This window comes from Acartia tonsa, chromosome 4, assembly GCF_053477335.1.
Source record: "Acartia tonsa isolate MP-2025a chromosome 4, ASM5347733v1, whole genome shotgun sequence".
Classification (NCBI taxonomy): domain Eukaryota; kingdom Metazoa; phylum Arthropoda; class Copepoda; order Calanoida; family Acartiidae; genus Acartia; species Acartia tonsa.
In genome coordinates this window covers 46,415,767-46,434,876 of record NC_137263.1, presented here as the reverse complement: position 1 = coordinate 46,434,876, position 19,110 = coordinate 46,415,767, and the positions used below count along the sequence as shown (strand labels likewise).

General features: G+C 35.1%; 3 protein-coding genes across 4 annotated transcripts in view; 1 reads left to right on the top strand and 2 right to left on the bottom strand.

Annotated features, from left to right (window-relative positions):
* Positions 1 to 1,040: 1,040 nt before the first annotated feature.
* LOC145317436 (uncharacterized) lies at positions 1,041 to 5,096 on the bottom strand. Of its 2 annotated transcripts, none has more exons than XM_080158530.1 (7): positions 4,966 to 5,096; positions 4,509 to 4,703; positions 4,141 to 4,314; positions 3,816 to 3,865; positions 3,106 to 3,175; positions 2,569 to 2,629; positions 1,041 to 2,079 (listed from the first exon to the last, which is right to left on the bottom strand). In XM_080158530.1, the coding sequence occupies exons 1-7, from the start codon at positions 5,016 to 5,018 to the stop codon at positions 1,366 to 1,368; spliced, it is 1,317 nt and encodes a 438-aa protein (XP_080014656.1). In that variant the 5' UTR covers positions 5,019 to 5,096; the 3' UTR covers positions 1,041 to 1,365. The 2 variants fall into 2 exon arrangements, with proteins under 2 accessions (XP_080014656.1, XP_080014657.1); XM_080158531.1 differs by having other exon boundaries at positions 4,240 to 4,314.
* Positions 5,026 to 7,925, bottom strand: LOC145317442 (DNA-directed RNA polymerase III subunit RPC9-like). Its single transcript, XM_080158537.1, has 5 exons — positions 7,315 to 7,925; positions 6,854 to 6,894; positions 6,551 to 6,636; positions 5,606 to 5,698; positions 5,026 to 5,268 (listed from the first exon to the last, which is right to left on the bottom strand). Exons 1-5 carry the CDS (start codon positions 7,469 to 7,471, stop codon positions 5,145 to 5,147), a joined length of 501 nt encoding a protein of 166 aa, XP_080014663.1. The 5' UTR covers positions 7,472 to 7,925; the 3' UTR covers positions 5,026 to 5,144.
* An 822-nt stretch (positions 7,926 to 8,747) lies between these two features.
* Positions 8,748 to 19,110, top strand: part of LOC145317431 (structural maintenance of chromosomes protein 5-like) — a 36,523-nt gene continuing 26,160 nt past the window's right edge. The window contains exons 1-12 of the mRNA XM_080158518.1: positions 8,748 to 8,897; positions 9,287 to 9,390; positions 9,621 to 9,712; positions 10,123 to 10,195; positions 10,283 to 10,335; positions 10,441 to 10,497; positions 15,777 to 15,860; positions 16,453 to 16,517; positions 16,905 to 16,965; positions 17,694 to 17,819; positions 18,138 to 18,254; positions 18,705 to 18,799. Coding sequence (XP_080014644.1) covers positions 8,851 to 8,897; positions 9,287 to 9,390; positions 9,621 to 9,712; positions 10,123 to 10,195; positions 10,283 to 10,335; positions 10,441 to 10,497; positions 15,777 to 15,860; positions 16,453 to 16,517; positions 16,905 to 16,965; positions 17,694 to 17,819; positions 18,138 to 18,254; positions 18,705 to 18,799 — 974 coding nt within the window. The 5' untranslated portion in view covers positions 8,748 to 8,850. The remainder of the gene's footprint in view (positions 8,898 to 9,286; positions 9,391 to 9,620; positions 9,713 to 10,122; positions 10,196 to 10,282; positions 10,336 to 10,440; positions 10,498 to 15,776; positions 15,861 to 16,452; positions 16,518 to 16,904; positions 16,966 to 17,693; positions 17,820 to 18,137; positions 18,255 to 18,704; positions 18,800 to 19,110) is intronic.

Genomic DNA, 19,110 nt, shown 5'->3' with positions numbered 1-19,110 from the left:
GATCCATTAACTATAGAAGAAAAGTGTAAATGTTAATAATGGATATTTTCTTTAATAAATTCTTGAAGGTTAAATAGGACATGAGGGTAGGCGTTGATCCATTGGCAGACTGAGGTTCTATCTGAGATAATCCTTACTTCTCTTAACTACAGTCTAACTTACTTTTTATTATAGGAACACTAATTAATATTTTATGTCCTCAATATAACCTTACTGGGAGCATTTGTGTTTGCTGCGAGTATGTCACGATTTCAGAACAATGAATAAAACCATAAATCACAAGAATACCGTTTGTCATATATAAAATCTTGATATTTTTAAACCACGACGTAAAAAATTTAAAGTCTTTCAAATACATGCCCCTAAAAATGTAGTTTAATTATAATTTATGAGGCAAATGTGTTGTTTACTAGTTTTTAATCCAAATACATGCCACAGAACTACCCCTTTGTCCTTGGATAAGGTACCTAACCAGACTAAAATGCAATGATATCCGGGAAAATTAAAAAAACTAAATACTTGTTCATATACATGATTCAAGTAAAAGATAAGGATTTGCTATACAAATAGAAATAATAATGGCGTCATAATAAATAAAAATTATTGTAGATAGAAAGTATAGTAGCGTGCGGGAGAGGGATGTAAATACTAAACACCTTCCTTAGAATAGATTTTGAGAACTACCTGCCATTTTTGGTACCCCAAAGCAAATTCATTTGACAAAAAATGTACTTTTCACTATCCAGGGGTAGTACAATGGACAAAAAAATGTTCAAACCATTGCCAAATTCCGAATCCTTCAGATGTTTAATCAATCTAACGTTAAAATGATGTTAGAAGCTCAGCGTCAGCATGGCAAAATCTACCATGTTTATTTTTATTTTATTCACAGTTCAGAGGCCAAAATGGATGATATATCCACAAAAAAGTGTTCCTTCATTTGTAAAATTATAGTAAATAAACGATTGATAATCTAACATGTTCCAATCCAAACATTAAATAGCATGTGAACAAGCAAAAAAATAGATAAACAAACAATATAAAGGTGTAAAGATATTTTATTATACAGATGTTGAAATCGACAAGAATATCAAATACAAACGCATAGCAATTCTAAATTGATCTTTTATTCAAATATTTTTGTCTGATTGAAAATAATTCTGTTAGATATCTCTCTTCTCGCTCGTCCTTTGACAAACAGGATATTTTGATCGTATTTCTTTTTATTTTTAACAAGTGAATTGACTCATGAATAAGTTGTATTTATCTTTATTTGTACATTTAACAAAAATAACAAACCTAAAAAAGGTTTAAATTTTAAAATATAAGTAGCGCAGCTAAAGGTTAATTTATATTGGCTACATATCAATCTGCTCCCCCTGATCCCATTATAGCCCCCCAGAGGTTACCATCCTCATCCCCGCCTCCGTCACTTCCCTCTTCATCTGAGCTACTCTCCTCCGGAGGTTCATATTTAGCCTCTGCCAACTCCTTTACAGACTTGCCCATAAGGTTTGCGTACTCGTGAATACTGCCAATTATCTCGTTCTTGTCTTCTTTCTCAACTTTGGCATTTTCTTCCTGTGCGGCCATTCTGGCGGCCTCTTCCTCCAACTGCTTGGCCCTTTCTTGTTGGTCAATTTGCTTCAGTTTTGCCTTAGTTTTACTCAACAGTTTGCTAGATTTAAAAACGTGCAGTGCTTGCGTGTCCTCGAGGTACTTTTCTTTCAGAACCGGATCTTGCATGATTTCATTCATTGTGTAGCTTGGTGCTCCGCTTGGATCTATTGCCCTGGCCCATCGTTTCATATTCAGCTCTGCCTTGCGCTGCTTCTCCTCCTCCTTGGCCTCAATAAGGATGGCAAGGGACTTGTGCTTCCGCTTACTCTCCTCCACCCTGCTATCCCAATTGCGAGCAATTTCAGCAATTATTCTGCGGTGTTCCTCCATGGCGCATTGGCGCATTTCCTCCTCCATCATGGATAAATCTGGCTCCTCTGGCAACTTCTTTTCTGTTTCTTCATCACTTGTGTCAGGTGAGTAGTCAGCTGCTACTGGATTGTAGGGCTCCCAACCTTTCTAGATAACAGCAAAAAATATAACCTTATTAAAAAACCTGTCCTAAAAAAATCAGACAAAACTCAAATGAAAACGATCAAAATATCCATTCCTGGTCGCCGAAAAAATCTGGGTTAATCAAACCTTCGGAATTCAGTTTTGCCATTTTTGACTATTGCAATTGGTAACGTGAGTTTAGAAGCTCTTTTTTTCACCATTATATGGAATTATTAACTCTTTTCACAATCAATGAAATGGTAAAGAACCTGGAATTTGTAGAAATGAATATTTATGCTATTATGTAAAATAAATATGTAGAATACAATCCCACTCTGTGTAAGTTATTAATTTTGATGTAACACTTTACAATTTGTTTTTGTCCGAAGGACTAAATACTTTTAATCTAAAACTAAAAATCCTGAAACGCTGAGAAAAGTTGATCTAAACCCAAATTTCCTTGGCATCTTTGTTGGCGCTTATCTCAGCAATTGTTCCAAAGTGTAGTCCTACCTCCTGTATCTCATCATCCTCATCTGCTGCTCCCTTCATGCTCACTGTACGGGTGTCAGACCTGGTATGTATAATATTAATAACTAGTTGCCTCGCCCATTGCCTCTAGAGGAACGCGGGAGAGTTCTGGAAAACAGCCTAAAATCACTACAAGACATTTATAAAGATTCTTTAAAAAATACAACACATTCGGACCAACAGTTTCTAAGATCTTAAGCTTTAGACAAAAAACCTTAGTACTTTATAATATTAGAAAGTCGCCTTTGATTAATTTTTTTTATATTAAAGTTAGTGTAGAATAAGAACATTCAAATTTTGCATAACTATAAATGTAATAAATAGAAGGGAGAAGTAAGATTTGGCACTTTTGAAAATCAGACCTACAAAAGACATTGAGTCTGTAGTAGTCCACGGCGACCCAAGAAACTATATTTGAATAAATTCGTTGTCTCTTTGTACTGTTACACTGTAAAATATTTGACAGAGTACTACAACAATAAAACAATAAACAAAGAAACTAAACTTATATATAATCACCTGAAATCTTGTTGGACAAAAGATTCTGATTCAATATCTGCTATCTGTCGCTGCCTTTTCATCTCTTCTCCTAAACCAATAACATAATGTTGGTTTATATCCTACTAGCGGCTTCGCCCCTAGCCTCTAGGGGCTTTTTTTCCTGAAGGTTTAGGGGAGAATTTTAAAATTTTGTTTACATTTTTTTTTTTAGATATTTTCTGTATTTTTTAACATTTTATAACTCTTTATATTCATATACATTGAAAAAAAATTGTGGAATAATAGGTACCTACGCAAGAAAAAAAAGGAAAAAAAATTGATGAGGGGATTTGTTTATTTTTGGGGGGTTGGGGGTGTCCCACCCCCCAAGAATATAGCCTAAAACCACCACAGGGCCAGTAGGTATATTCCCTGAAGAGTAGAATCCGATCGCTTCAGTGGTTACCAAGATCTTAAGGGACGGATGGACGGACGGACAGACATAGTTCTACTTTATATTATAGAAGATAATACAAAGTAGAATGATGTTTGTCTGACCGTCTGTTCCTTAAGATCTCGGTAACCACTTCAATTCAAATAATGAGTATATATTTTTTCAATAACAAATTCCTATTAGACGATAATAAAAACCGTTGTTTTAAGAACAACTAAGGCTTAAAGAGATATTTGTAGTGAAAGCATACTACAACATTTTGTTTCTGTGAAACTAAAAAATTTCTAATACTCACCTATTGAAAGTTGAATTTCTGATTTCTTTTCTGGTGATTTACTTGTCTCTCTAAATAAAATAAATTATCTTATACCTTTCATTATTTGGCTATAAGATACCTTCAGTTCATAATCATCTTAAAATTAGAAGACTTTCTACATTTTGGTGTTGAGTGTCCGTGTAGGCATCAAATCCTATCATATTTGCATGGGTTTCAGGAACAGGGGAGAATGAGGAAGTCATTATATATATAAAAATACTAAAAAATGTTGAATTAATTTTGCTGTTTTGACACCGAATTTTAGTAGGTATTTCAAAATTTTAATTTAAGGAAGAAAATATACCTCGATTTTTGCGATGTTGTCTTAGAATTAGCCCCTTTGCTAACAGACCTTGATCGCCTCCTGCTTCTGGAATCTGACCGTCTGCTTCTTGAAACTGACCTTTTTCTGGAGTCTGACCTCGATCTTCTGCGCCCTCGTGAATTTGACCTCCTTCTTGATCTACTTATACTCCGTCTAAACAACAAAAACGTTGGGTGTGTGATGGGTAAGAAGCTGCTTTTCTCAGCTATCTCTGAGTAATGGACGAGATTCATAGTCTGGCTTAAGAAAATACTGGCTTTATTCATACTATAGAGTATACTAATGAGATTATAACACCAAACAAAAATATTCTGTATGTTTTCCAACTATTTCCATGATCTACTAACCTTGATTTTCTATCCCGAGATCTTGATTTGGACCTGGATCTTCTGTCCCTGGACCGCCTATCTCTGGAACGAGAGCGTTTACCACCACGGGACCGTGACCTAGACCTTCTACCACGTGATCGTGAGCGTCTGTCGCGTGATCTTGACCGGGCACGTTTGCGTTCACGTGATCTGGATCTTGACCTTGAGCGGGATCTTAAAAATATAAAACATAAAAATGTATCATTTGTGACACTTCAATCATAAATTAAATTAGATACATAGAAAGCTGCAAATATTATATGTGTAGGTATGACTTTTAAGTCTTAATATTTTAAAACAACATTAGTTACCTATAGAACATTAATGCTTCAAATAGTATTTTCATATCATTGAAATTTTCATTAAAATGTGCTTCGTTCATCTATCCCTTGATATCGAAATTGTTAATAACTTTAAACTCAAAATTTCAACTTACGTTTTAGATTTTTTCTTTTTACTTTTTCTTTCTCTCGAGTCGTCTCGACCCATTTTATAATTTTCTGGAAAAAAAAATAAAAATTGAATCCATATTTCAAAAAATGCAAAAGGTATGTAAATATTCTTGGAAAGTTTGTTTGCTTCATAATTTTTGAAAAGTATAGCAAACGAAACTTGTTATTCCTGACCAGCTTGGTCAGGTAAATCTTCTGTAACTTCTCCTTGTTCTTCTCCATTACCATCTTCACCTTCCACAGTTTCCTCTTCAACATTCTCTTCCTCCGGGCCGGGTATATAAGTCCTGTAACATATTTTTTAGAAGAGCAGCTATTAAATAACAAGGATATGACCGTCCGTCTGACGCCATGTTTGACCGTTTATTTTTTTTATCTTGTGTATTTTTTATGATGGCTCAATATTTTGAAAAAGTATAATGTTATGTGAAATATTCTCTCACATAAATGTGTAATGTGTACTACATAATATATAGAACAATTCGAGTTTCAGAACATTAAGTTTTAAATTATCTAATAAAACATTTTTGCATTATTTCTGATTTGTGTTTATGTCAGCTCGATGAAGCAAGAAAAATCATATTTTTTAGACAGAAGGATATTGCACTAAAACATGTTACATACCCAATGATCTCAATAATTTTCTGCACTTGTTCTTCGGAAAGTCTCTCTTCGCTGTCATCAATTAAAAGTTGAATTTCTACAGGTGTCTGAGGCCTATACAAAATAATTCTTGTTATATACTTTTTCCCTTAAAATAAATCTTATGTCATTGTTCTAGTAACAGGATGTCTAAATGTATATATGTCCGCTAAGATATCGTTAACTGATCGTTCCACATATTTTAAATGGGTCAGGGATTTAACCATGCAACACCATCTTATGACAAAAATATCAACCTCAAATATTTTCTAAACCCATAAATAAATGGTGGTTTGTAATATTCTAGGCTATTTCAATTCTCTAATAAGATCTTAGGGTGTTTTTAGACAATTTTGTGCTTCCTGCATACCAGGGTTTCGGATCCGCATTGATTTTATGCGGATCCGGATCCGGATCCTCAAAGTTTGGTCAGTGCGGATCCGGATCCGGATGCGGATCCGGATCCTACTGGATCCGGATCCGGATCTTTGACAATAAAAATAAAATCACCAAATTTTTCAAAAAAATTTTATTCTTTAATTCGAAGTCAAAAATACTTTTAATTTTCAAGTCTGAACCTAAACCTTAAAGATTGGCTCTCATCAAGAGAATGTCTGAGATTTTATATAAATTTAGGTAGATTTTTCCATTTTTTCCGCATTTTTGGAGTCTAAGGATCCGGATCCGCATTTTTTTGCGGATCCGGATCCTTGGACTCAAAAATATGCGGATCCTTGCGGATCCGGATCCGGATCCAGATCCGGATCCGAAACCCTGCTGCATACCATAGAGGCTAGGAGCAAAACCACTAGGAAAAGAAATAATCAAGTTTATAAAAAGCTATGAGAGAAATTAATGGCAACCGTAAAGAAATGGACGAACCATGAGTGGATAATATAAAATATATGCTTCGACTATAAGAATTACCTAATATTTACTAATTGTATTATTTCTTTTTTGGTGAGGAGACAATTTTCTTCTATACAAAATGTTTGTAAGTTTGTCACAAATTCCTAAATAAAGTAATTGTAAATTTTTTGAATAATGAATTAAACTGTTTAATTATCCTAGACAGTCGTTTGTTTGTTTGAATCTTTGACGTTTTGTAAAATGGCATTATGTTAGATTTAAGGAGCAATATATATACATAGGAATAAATTAATTTCCTTGCCATTTAGATACGTCAAAATTGTTTTCATTCTTACTATCTAGTTTGAAAAACAAATTTACCTGTAGATGTGTTTCTTCTTGTAACCCAGCTGGACTGTCTTCTAAATAGAAATGAATACAATTAAAAATAAAAGTACCAAGTGAATTTGTTTAGTTTGAAGCAATGGATGGAATTTTCAGGTGGGTTAAGTTGTGCTTACGGGCAAGCTTAGTAAAGGCCTTGTGTTTTTGGGCTACTTGACGATGCAACCTTATTTCAATAATTAAGCCACTAGTTGTTTTTAACATTAGATATCATAATAGCTCTTTTTAAAAGAATCTTTTTTTTATTGTATTGAACGCTAAAAACATGAGTGAATGTGTTAACCGTAAAACTATGTTTTAATGTAATCTAAATTGTAACACAAGAAAAATTTGGTTGACTGTGCAGAAAATCGCCACCTTTTCCCCAATTTAACAAGTCGATATAGAGCAATTAAAAATTATATACTTCTAAAAAAGATATTGAAAATTAACCTTACCTAAATATTTAATAGTTTCAAGGACCAATGTTAAAAGTCTGTCATTTTTACTTTTGTTTTTATTCTTTTTAATACCATGGTCGGACTTGACTTGTTTTAAAATTTGTAAACATTCAAAATTAGAAATTTGAATTTCCTGAGCCGATAATATCTCCATTGCAATAATCTGAAAATGGGAAGTTTTTAATGAATAAATTGACTAAGATAACAAGCGTTTTTACAAAGGGGACACTCTATAAATTGTCTAAATCTTGCATAATAATATCCGGCCCCTCACCTAATACTCTTATTCAAAATGCCATTGTTTAATTTTTCATACTAAAATAATTTTCGATGACAATAAACCACTGAATTTGTCCAACATATTTATACATGAGACTATTAAACAGTTTGAAGAACAACGACTATTTCTTCAACCATATCAATGTACATATAAGGTTTTTTAATGATTATGAATCATTATAAACAATTAATTATCATCTTTTTTATTCCAACTAGCAATTCCTAAATAAAAACTTCTTTAATATCAAATTCCCTGGAAAATGCACAAATACGATAAAATAGTTTAATAATTAGATATATTTTAATGTTTACTTTAACATCATTTTTCATCGATTAATTTGATTTTTACAATAATCAAGTCCGGCGTTGTTATGATTCTTTTCTCCTTAAATTAAAAACAGCGGCATTTGCGCTCAAGGTTGCCAAAAAATAAAGAAATCTTGTTTTAAATTTGTATATTAAAATGTTTACTTACAAAGAACCTAATATTTTCACTTATTTGCGCTTCTGAATCAAGTAGATTAAAATAAAAGAATAAAACTACCTAACCTCCCTTTTAGTGAATAAAAATCTCCCCTTGGGACATCGCATGATTTAATTACCGCAATAATTGATTATTTTAGGGTTTTTTGTTAGATCGATTTAACAAGTTTTAACTAGGCCTACCCTAAACCCTTCTGTGCCTTATCCCTGTAGGGTTAACCTGTACCCAATATATTACAAACTAATCTTGGGTAAAACACGAAAACGAAAAATTAATACAGGGGATCAAATGATAGAATGGAAATTTTTTTACCTTTAGCGGGGATAAAGTATTTTTTTTTAAGTTATGGGGCTATGATTCACTCCTGGACTTTGAATCTGCCTTAATTTTTTTTTCGATCTGCAGTTCTTTAATGTAATATAAAAATGTAATTCTTTTTTGAAAAAAATGGCAACCCTGTTTATTATCGCGCCAATGAGCAAATTCACGAAAGAAATTGCGAAATTCATTCTTGAATTCGAAATCGGAAATGGTGTAAATAAATGACTTTTGCATGTATATTTATTATTTTTTTCGGCAATTTTAAGATAATTTAATTGTGAGAAATGCTATCCATAAATATTTTTTTTTCAACCAATGCAATGTAATATATTTTCAACTCAGTTCTTTATTTGACTTGTATATGTGACTTTTCAACTTATTTTGCTTGTTGGTGTTTGCTTTATCAGAGCTAGATTAAGCATATTTTTAAGATATATTTTAGGCACAAAATGGGGGAGAGGACCACCGGGTTTCAGCAACCTGGTGCCATTGTCAGGTATAAGTTCCATAATGGATAGATTTCGGTAAATGAATTCAAGAATTATGGGCTAAGACATCCTGTTATTTAAAGTAAAAAGCTTTTTTGTCTATAGCGAAGGATCTCGCTATCTGCTAAACCTACATGGTTCTCCTTTACAGCAAAGCATATTATAAGTCCAGGGAAGGTTTATTACTGGTTTGGAGGAGGGTAAATAAAAAAAAAACTATGCTGTTAATATCCAAACTTATATATAAATTTTGGGATTTTAGACCATTTTTTTAAATTTGAAATCTCACGTTTTAAGGCTACTTTTCTGCTTTTCCCTGCCCCTATAGAATATAGAGCCCCTAGATGCCAGGGGGTCGCAAATGCTATGACATATTAATGTAATTCTAATAATTTAGGATGAAGTTTATAAACTTCATGGTGTACTCAGAAACTGAAGTTTTCATGGGTCCAAATCTAAACGTCATTATTGGACCAAATGGATCAGGAAAATCAACATTAGGAAAGATTTCATCTTTACTTTAGAGTATTAAAGTAGGTATTAGGGATTAATATATTCAAGGCTGCATGTAAATTTGAAGTATTTTATCATTGCATGGCCTATTTGCCTACTGTTTTATGTTTGTTTGTTTTTCTATAAGCTGACCTATTCTTATTCCTTTTTTAATATTATACCTATTATAAATCTAATTTTAAAGTATTTTTATTCTGAAGAAAATGAAATCTTTGCAGTAAATGGAATTTGTATTGGTTTGGCTGGTAAACCAAGTATTCTCGGAAGAGCTTCCAAAGTTGGAGACTTTGTTCAAGAGAGAAAAGATGAGGTTGATATTAGATTTTTCTAATATATGATAATACTTAATTATATGCATATTAAATAAGGATTAAAATGCCCATACGTAAAACAACAATAAAAAGTTTTAAATATTTTTGATGAGAATACAACAGTAAACTATTTGGTAGTTGTAGTTAAATGATAACTCCATACTGAGACAATGTGTAAACGATAGGTAGTAACTTAAGCTATTTTTTAGCTTCAAAACAAATTTTAGACAAAGAATTATTTATTCACGCATTTGTCAGAGTAGCTTGATTTGAAGCTTCCCTTAACTCATTTATCATTTGAGCAGAAATTGAAATCTTAAGTTTTGGACAAAGTTAACCTCACTACTTTATAAAGTAGGTCGTAGGATATATTTAATTAACAACATTAATATGACTTTTACTTTGCTAGGCTTCAATTGAAACAGAGCTGTATAACGACAAAGGGGAAAATATTATTGTCTACCGCAAGTTTAATCGTGCAGGTAAGCTTATTTTCTTATATTTTTTACAACTAAAATACCGATAGGCGAATCGCGATAGATATATATTTGATTAATTTTTATTTGAAGGTAAAAGTGAATGGCGACTGAACGGGAAGAAAACTACAGAAAAAGATGTTAGAGTAAGATTTTACAAACGTTATTTTATGTTTTTTGAAACCTTAGTTTTTAATTGAAAAGTTAAGTTGAATTTGACAGCGTGTGTTTAAAATAGATTTATGTTTTAGGAAAAAGTTGCCAAGTACAGAATCCAAGTGGACAACCTCTGCCAATTTCTTCCACAGGTTCAAACATCACAAAGTTTCGGGTTTAGTCCCTTTCGTGACAACGCCTCTTAAGGGGCGTTTTTTTTGTATTTTTACAGTAGAATCTCTCCTATTTATAGCCCCTGTAGGGGGCTCTAATCATGTGGAGCAAACACCTAACTTACATAACCTAACCTGAAATAACCTTTAAAAAGCTACTGTGAAAAGACGACGAATCGCCCTTTAAGAGGCGTTGTCACGAAAGGGACAAAACCCAAAGTTTCTAAGGGGTTTTTTTTTAATGCAACCATCTCGTAATCAGTGAGCAAATGACACTTAGAATTCGAATTTCGATCTGAACTTTTGCATGAGTAATCCTTGGTAGGTCTATTTTCCCTAAATTGAACAAAAAGTTGGAAAAGTAACGGCTAGCTTCTTCTTCTTTTAGCCCTGACCCTTCTATCCGTGATCATCAACATCTGTTGCCAGATTCAGAAATCTGGCAGTTTTCACCGGGTTTTTCCACAAATCCTTGGATGTGAGGCTGGTTGGGTTTTGTCGACAGTTGAATAAATGTGATGTTGTGTGGGAACTGTCACAGTTGGGGCATTTATCCACTGTGGAACCAGTCTTATCTATGCGGGCCTTGTAACTATTAAGATAAGTACTGTATCCAGATCTCAGTTGTGCCAGAGTTGATCTGGTGGCTCTAGGGAGGTCGCGTTCAGTTTTACTGATCTCTGGTGGGCGGGCATTTAAGACCTTGTTGGTGGTGCTGCTGATTAGGTCCTTCACGGATTTAGTGTGAATGACTTTCAGCCTGGACTTGTAGTCAGCCTCTGGCAGGTTAGGTCTAGAAATATTCTTGACTTCCTTGCCAAATTTTGACTTTAAGGTTTGTTTCATCTGCCTGGGTGGTGGGGGAGAATTTAGGTCCACCTTGTTCGGGTGTCCCGATTTCTGCGTTGCAAGTAGAAACTGTTTGCTCAACATTTCACAATGTTGGCGCATCTGCATTACCTTAGTTTCTGAGTGAAGGTGGTCAGTGTCTGACATCATGTGACAGCCTGTGGCTACTCTGAGAGCAGTATTCTGTGCTGTCTGGAGGTCTTCCCAGGAGGTTTTACTAAGGGCAGGTGTCCAGATTGGGCAACAGTAGTTGAGCAGGGATTGTCCTGTTGCCTTGTAAGTGTTGACAATGACTTCCTTCTCCTTCCCCCAAGATGTACCAGTCAGGGCTTTGAGGATGTTGTTTCGTGACTGTATGTTGGATTTAAGGTTCTTGGTGTGTTCTCTGAAGGAGAGGAGGCCATCGAAAGTGATCCCAAGGATTTTTGGTTTCTTCACTGTTGGAACTTTCTCTCCAGCAATTTCAACTCCTAGTTCCATACTAACTTCATTGGAGAAGGTTGTAAAAACTGTGGCTGAGGACTTGGATGGAGAGATAAACAAGTTGCGGCTCTTGAACCAGGTGTCCAGGACATTAAGATAAGAGTTGAGCTCTTTGACAATTGGTTCAATTACCGGGCCAGAATTAAGTATGTTGCTGTCATCTGCGTAGGAGACAAGTTTTATGTCCCCTGGAGGTTGCGGCATGGAGGCCATGTAGAGATTAAACAGGACTGGAGACAGGACGCCACCTTGCGGTACACCCTGTTTTACCTTCCTATATTTGCATCTAGAGTTTCTAAACACAACATAGGTCTGCCTGCCTCTGAGATATGCACATAGAAACCTCTTGATGTAGTCGTTGAGATGGAGCTGGTTTATATCATCAAGAAGGAGCTGGTGGTCAACTGTGTCAAATGCCCTGGACAGGTCTATGGCAACTGACACGGTTCTATGTGATGGTTTCTTCCTGTTTAGTCCTTTATGTACGTGGTCTATGATGGAATATAGAGCAGTACATGTGGATCTTCCTTTCCTGAAACCATGTTGGTGGTCGGCAAGTTGGACGGCCTCCGTGACATATGGGAGGAGCAGAGCTTCAAGGATCTTGATGGCTGGAGACAGTAGTGATACTGGTCTGTAGCTCGGTCCGAGGTTGGATTGTTTGCCAGGTTTCAGTAGAGGAATGATCTTGGCCGTTTTCCAGATGCTTGGGATGATTGAATCTTTCATGCATTTGTTAAAAATCTCGGTAAGAAAATTGATGGCATTCGGTCCAAGATGTTTTAAGGTGACAGGTGAAAGATCATCCGGGCCAAGAGCTTTAGAATTCTTGGCCTTCTTGATTGCTGCTAACGTCTGCTCTGGAGTGAAGATAATCTGTTGATGTTTAGATTTCTTTTTCAGGGATCTTAAAGTTCGTCGCAGAGCTTGGTTAGGTTTCTTCTTGGATTCTGGTGTATATTGCCTGTTAAATTGGTCAGCAATCTTCTTAGCGTGGGAATAGGTTTTATCGTTGAAGCTAATACCTTGGTTGCTGGGTTGTTGAGGCTGGTTGCCAAGACTCTTGATGGTCGTCCAGAGTTTCTTGGAACCGGGCTGACAAGTGGAAAGGTGTTCAATCCATTTCTTTTTACGGTGTTCGTTTATTGTCTTGTTGATTTGTTTGTTTAAATCGGACAATCTGTTGTCAGCTGGATTAGCTATCTTGATTTCATCACGCTGGTTTATAAGTCTAGCAGCTTCTGTAGGTAGGGCATTAAATGTCTGAGGGATTCTGCCTGCAGGAATGTATTTTTTGGAAGCTTTTTGGAGGGTTTTGCGGAAAAATTTTTCAGCTTTGTGGACATCTCTGACTGGTCTTGCTTTAGAGAAAATGCTTTCTGTGAAGGAGGTGAATTTAGGCCAGTCAGCTTTGGAGAAATTTATGAAGGTTTGATGTTTGGAGTTAGATTTAGTAAGTTCAGCTGTCAGACTTATAGTGATGGGCTGGTGGTCGGAGCTCATCTTGTTCTCGACTTTCCAATTTGTAACAGGAATAAGATTAGAAGAAGCTATGCTTACATCAGGAGCAGTTGATGCTGTACTGGTGACTCTGGTGGGCATATCAAGATTTATGATGGCAGCGTCTTGATTGGATACAGCGTCAGCCAGTTCTTCCTCTCTAGTGTCGTTGGTGGCGTCAGAATGCCAAAGAATGTTATGGGCATTCATATCTCCAAGAATATAGTAGGAGTCACCAAGGCCTGTAAAAAGGTCGTTGAGAGGGGGGGGCGTAGCCGCTTGCGCAGCTACTTTGTGGAGGAATGTACACATTTCTAATGTAGAGTGGTGAGTCCTTGCTTGGTATGGAGATGGTCATAGATTCCAAGTGTGGGTCTTGGGCAAGTCTCGCAGGTGTTTTCTCAAGGTTAAAACTAACTTCTTTGTGAATTAAGAAAGCTAGCCCTCCTCCTTTGTCTCTACCACGATCTTGTCTAACAAATGTGTAGTTGGGTGTTTTCCTCTCTTTTGAAAGACGTGTAAGCTTCGTTTCTTGTATTGCAGCGATGAGGATCTTGCTATTCTCCATATGGTGAAGAAGTTCATCGAGTTTATTCTGGATGCCATTTATATTCCATTGCAATACTTGAGTGTTGTATCCTCTGTTGGGGAGTATGTTGGGGCGGGGGTTGGGGGGGGAAGAAGGGGGGCGGGGGGGATTCCGCCTATTTGGGGGTTTTTGAGATCTTTTAGGGGGTGAAAATTTTGGGGGTGAAGATTTTGGGGGTGAAGATTTTGGGGGTGAAAGTTTAGGGGGAGGGGGTGAGGATTTGGTGTGGGTGAATCCTGTGCAGCATGGTCCAGTCCAGGTCTTGTATTTTCTCCGTTCATTTGATGATTTAAGGCCGGAGCATTTGACATGGAGCCATTTTAAGCAGATGGAACATTCGACAGAAACTGGTGAAAGTTGTTTGTTGCATAGTGAGCAGAACCAAGTAGGACCTGGGTTTTGTTCAATGCCAGCTCTGAATAATAGGAGCCGAATAAGACATGCTGGTGTTGTCCTATTCTTTGTCAACCAAATTAAAAACTCTGTTTAGCTGAGGAATGTGCCTCATTGTCGGATTTAGTGAAAAACCGGTTTTGATGTTGATGATCTCTCTTGAAGGGTGGGAGATTGTGTGCGTTGGTTCTTGGCTCTGCTGCTGCTGCTGATGGTGTTGCTGCTGTAGTAGAGGTGGATGCACGGCGTAGACATGACCAACATAGCGGCTCAGCCGTTCAGCCGTTTTTAGCCTATTTTCAGGGTAAATCCATCATCAATTACGTAGGAATCAACTTTTTAAAACATATTTTTGGTTTAATTCATGTTAAATGATAGCAATAACCATTTTTAAAACTTCTAGCACCAACAGCTACCGTGTAGAACCGTTTGATAGCGTTTTGGAGTAGAAAAGAGTATTATGTTGAGAGAGGTTTCGTGACTAAGGGGGGGGGGGAAGTTTTGACACATTTGCGTAAACAGGGAGTATAGGCTTTATCTTTGGACTGAGAGTATAGGTTATTAGGGATAAAATCATTTTTATATGATGAATTTTCCCAAGTTTTAAGATTTTTTGGATAGGCCTCCAGGTTTCGGAGCTCCAGGCCTCCAGGTCCTCTCTGTACAGGTAAAAATGAAAAAAAAAAATTTTTTTTTGAAGAGTTAGAAGTCAACTTATGAAACAAAATATGCGTTTTTTTCTTCAAATATGTGAATAACATTCAAAAATATGCATATTTTGTTTCATAGGTTGACTTCTAACTCTTCAAAAAAAAATTATTTTTGTAATTTTTACCTGTACAGAGAGGACCTGGAGGCCTGGAGCTCCGGAACCTGGAGGCCTATCCAAAAAATCTTAAAACTTGGGAAAATTCATCATATAAGAATGATTTTATCCCTAATAACCTATCCTCTCAGTCCAAAGATAAAGCCTATACTCCCTGTTTACGCAAATGTGTCAAAACTTCCCCCCCCCCCCTTTGCAATATAGATATACAAAAAATGACAAAACAGCTGAGCCGCCAGCCGTTAGCCGTTACTTTTTCAACTTTTTGTTCGATTTAGGGAAAATAGACCTACCAAGGATTACTCATGCAAAATTTCAGATGGAAATTCGAATTCTAAGTGCCATTTGCTCACTGATTACGAGATGGTTGCATTAAAACCCCCCCCCCCCTTATATGGATGTTCGAGTTATTTTAATTTTCTTGAATTTAATTATTTGAATTTTACTACTTTTTATTGGTCTTCTTTCATGAAATCTCAGTCTAAATCTGCGAACTAGTCAAAGATTAAATTCTTGTGGAAAACGAGTCTTATTTCAGATGAGAACTGTCAATAAAAATATTTTTCTCTTCAATATTAAACAAAATTTTTATACCTAATAAATGTGTTTATTCTTCAGGACAAAGTTCACGATTTTTCCAGATTGAACAACAAGGATCTTCTTGACAGCACCATTGATGCCGTTGGCGATACTGGACTCAAGGTGCTTTTTTATTTGATAAACTATATTTTAATTATTTCAACACTTATTTTATTAGTAGCGATGCTACTCTATAATTCGAAATGTCCGTCTGTCCGCCTGAGACAGAAAGGGGGAAATGTGATTTCCTCGGCTCCTATAAAAGATAGAGAGCTGAAATTTTCAGAGATTAATTATGTTAACAGTCTTTATATTTTCACCAAGTTTCATTAAGATTCGTTAGTTGATTGGGGTGCTAGATCGATTCTGCATACTTTTATTACGTTTTATTGATTTGCTCAACTCTTATTTAACATAGACGGCTGAAATTTTCAGGGATTGAATACTTTCATATTCTGCATACTTTTATTAAGTTTTATTGATTTGCTTATTGGTTGGGGTTTCGTGATTTTTTTTGTTTAATGTTTTTTTTATGAACTGCAATAATGTTCATTTTTTCCGAATATCCATCCATAATTTTGAGCTTCGCTACTTATGGATGTTGTCATCCTTGTTTTAACTATTGTTCAGTATTTTAAAAAGACTTAATGATTACTCTATCAAATGATTCAACATAGAAAACTTATGTTTTAAGATAAAACAATTTTAATTTTAGGAAAAACACAGTGAATTGAAGACTCTTCAGAAAGAATTTGACGAAGGAGATAATATTCATGCTCAGTAAGTTTTTTAGTATCGAAGCTACTCTATAATTATCCTTGTTTGTACGTCAGTCAGTTTGTCCGTAAAGCTATGGGGGAAATGTAATTTTATTGGCTGCTATTAAAGATAGACAACTGAAAGTTTAAGTAAAGAATCCTATGAAGGCGCATCTAATCTATACCTACATAGCTTTGTTAGTCTTTCTGTCGGTCATGCTCTAAAAAAACACACCATTTTTTAAAGGTTTTGTGATTTTTTGAGTTTGCATATGCATACTCTCTTATTTTTCTTTGTTTTGCGAATTTAGCATCTGCTCTATAATTCACTTTGTTCATTTGTACTTTCCATGAGTTTTGTGCTTCGCCTCTTATTGTCATTCTCACCTAACAAATATTTTTTTCCCAGAAAGGAGAAGGTGTACGAGGAGAAGAAAGAAAAATGTGATAAAATGGAGGAAGAAGTTAAGGTTTGAAATTTTTTTTTATTATATTAGTGGCTGAACCCCTTGCATCTGGGGGCTCTAAATTTGAAGTGATATTGAAGGGCAGATAAATAGCCTAAATTAAAACCATAACCATACTTATTTACAGGGGTGTATATTCTGCACAAGATTTATTTTTTTTCCCCGGCTACAAATTTTTTTATTTTTTTTCCCCCCCTAGTTTTTTCTCACCAAGTAGGGGGGAAAATGGAAAAATATTTAAAGAACTCTATAATTTATTGATTTTATCCCTCCTACCACACATTCTTTTAGTTTTTTTTACCAAGGAGGGGGGGGAAATGGAAAAAATGTTTTCAGTTTTCTTAATTTTTACATTTTTTTTCCCTCCAACCACTAATTTTTTATTTTTTTTCCCCCCCCCTGAGCCGGGGATCCCATGTAGAATATACACCCCTGCTTATTTATAAAAATAAAATAGCCTAAACTATCTCAGGACCTATAAGAAGCTCTAATTTAAAGATGAGTGTAAATTTTAAGTGAAAAGCTTTTAAAATTATGGCTTTCTATAATGGATGTTTTTTACTTATTAAAGCGTCTTATATACACAACGTATAGCAGTAGTAGGAACATTTACAAACGTCTTCGTATTAATATGAAATGGTCTGGACTCGTTAGTCTTAGGTCATCTTTCTGAAAATTAGAAAATGAAACACAGCTTTCATAACTTATAAATATGATCTTCTTTTCTTAAGATTTTCAAACAAAAACGTGATCTGATGAAAAAACAGGAAATGTTGGCCAAACGAAGAGTTTGGGAACTTTTCTACAGAAAGAAAAAAGAATGCAAGGAAGTTATCTCCTCGGAGAGTAAACAAAAGGTAACATTGAGTCAGAAAAAAAATATTTTGACATTTTTAGGAATTGTAGATTTTTTTTCACTAGCCTTTTTGCCTTTTTTTCTACCAATAAATGTTAGTTTACTTTAATTAGCGACTACCGCTACATTCCTAGATGTCTCTAGTTGCATTTGAGGTGGGAGATATAGTCCTCCTCCAAAAAATTAAAGTTGTATAAAGAAAATTTTTGGTAAATGGTCATGTTTTTCTAGGTGGTAATGCTCTCCCCACACACTGACAGACAGACATTCTGTTACTTCTCTTTAATTCAAAATAATATTTCTGTTTTTATTAATCAAGGAAGTGGTGGAAAAAGCTGAGCGAAGTTTGGGCCCCTTGAAAAAGGAAATAGTGGAAATTAAAACAAGAATAACAAAGATTACAAAAGTGAAAGGAACCATTGCTTCAAGTGAAAAGGTATAAACTAACGATGGTAGAACAAGGTTGCCAACATTAATATAAGCGAAATTCATCAATTAACAATCAGAAAAACGAACATTGACTTGTGTGGAGTAACAATGAATTTATCATTAATTAAAGTCAGAAAAAGCTTCGTATTTAGGCATGGGTGTATATTTTCAAAATTGACCCTGGGGGAGGGGGGGGATAAAAAATAAGCGATTGAAGGGAAAAAAATGTAAAAATTAAGAAAACTGAAAACATTCTCCCCCCCCCCCCTCCTCCTTGGTAAAAAAAATTAAAAAATGTGTGATAGGAGGGATAAAATAAATAAAATATAGAGTTCCTTAAATATTTTTCCATTTTCCCTCCTACTTGGTGAGAAAAAACTAATAGCTTAGGATTACGCAGATAACACATATTTAATATTTTAGGATTACGCAGACAAGACATATTATAATATTTTAGGATTATGCAGACAAAGCCAAGATTCACAGCAAAAATATTGAGAACAGTAAAATGAAACTTGTCGACCTGGAGGATGAAGAAACTGCTCGCATCAGGTTGGTTTAGAAAGTAATAGGATGTTTGTGCGTTCCGTGTGTTACTTAGAATTGTAATCCTTGTAACTTTAGGATATTCACGAAAATTAAACTTTTACAATGCCTTTTTTTTAATAATAACACAAAAAAGTTCAATATTGATGGTTAAAGTTTATAAAAAGTATTGTTAGTAAATATTACAGTCAGGGGTGCATATTCTGCACAAGATTAATTTTTTTTTCCCTGCTACAAAATTTTTTATTTCCCCCCTACCCCCCCTCTAGTTTTTTCTCACCAAGTAGGGGGAAAAATGGAAAAATATTTAAAGAACT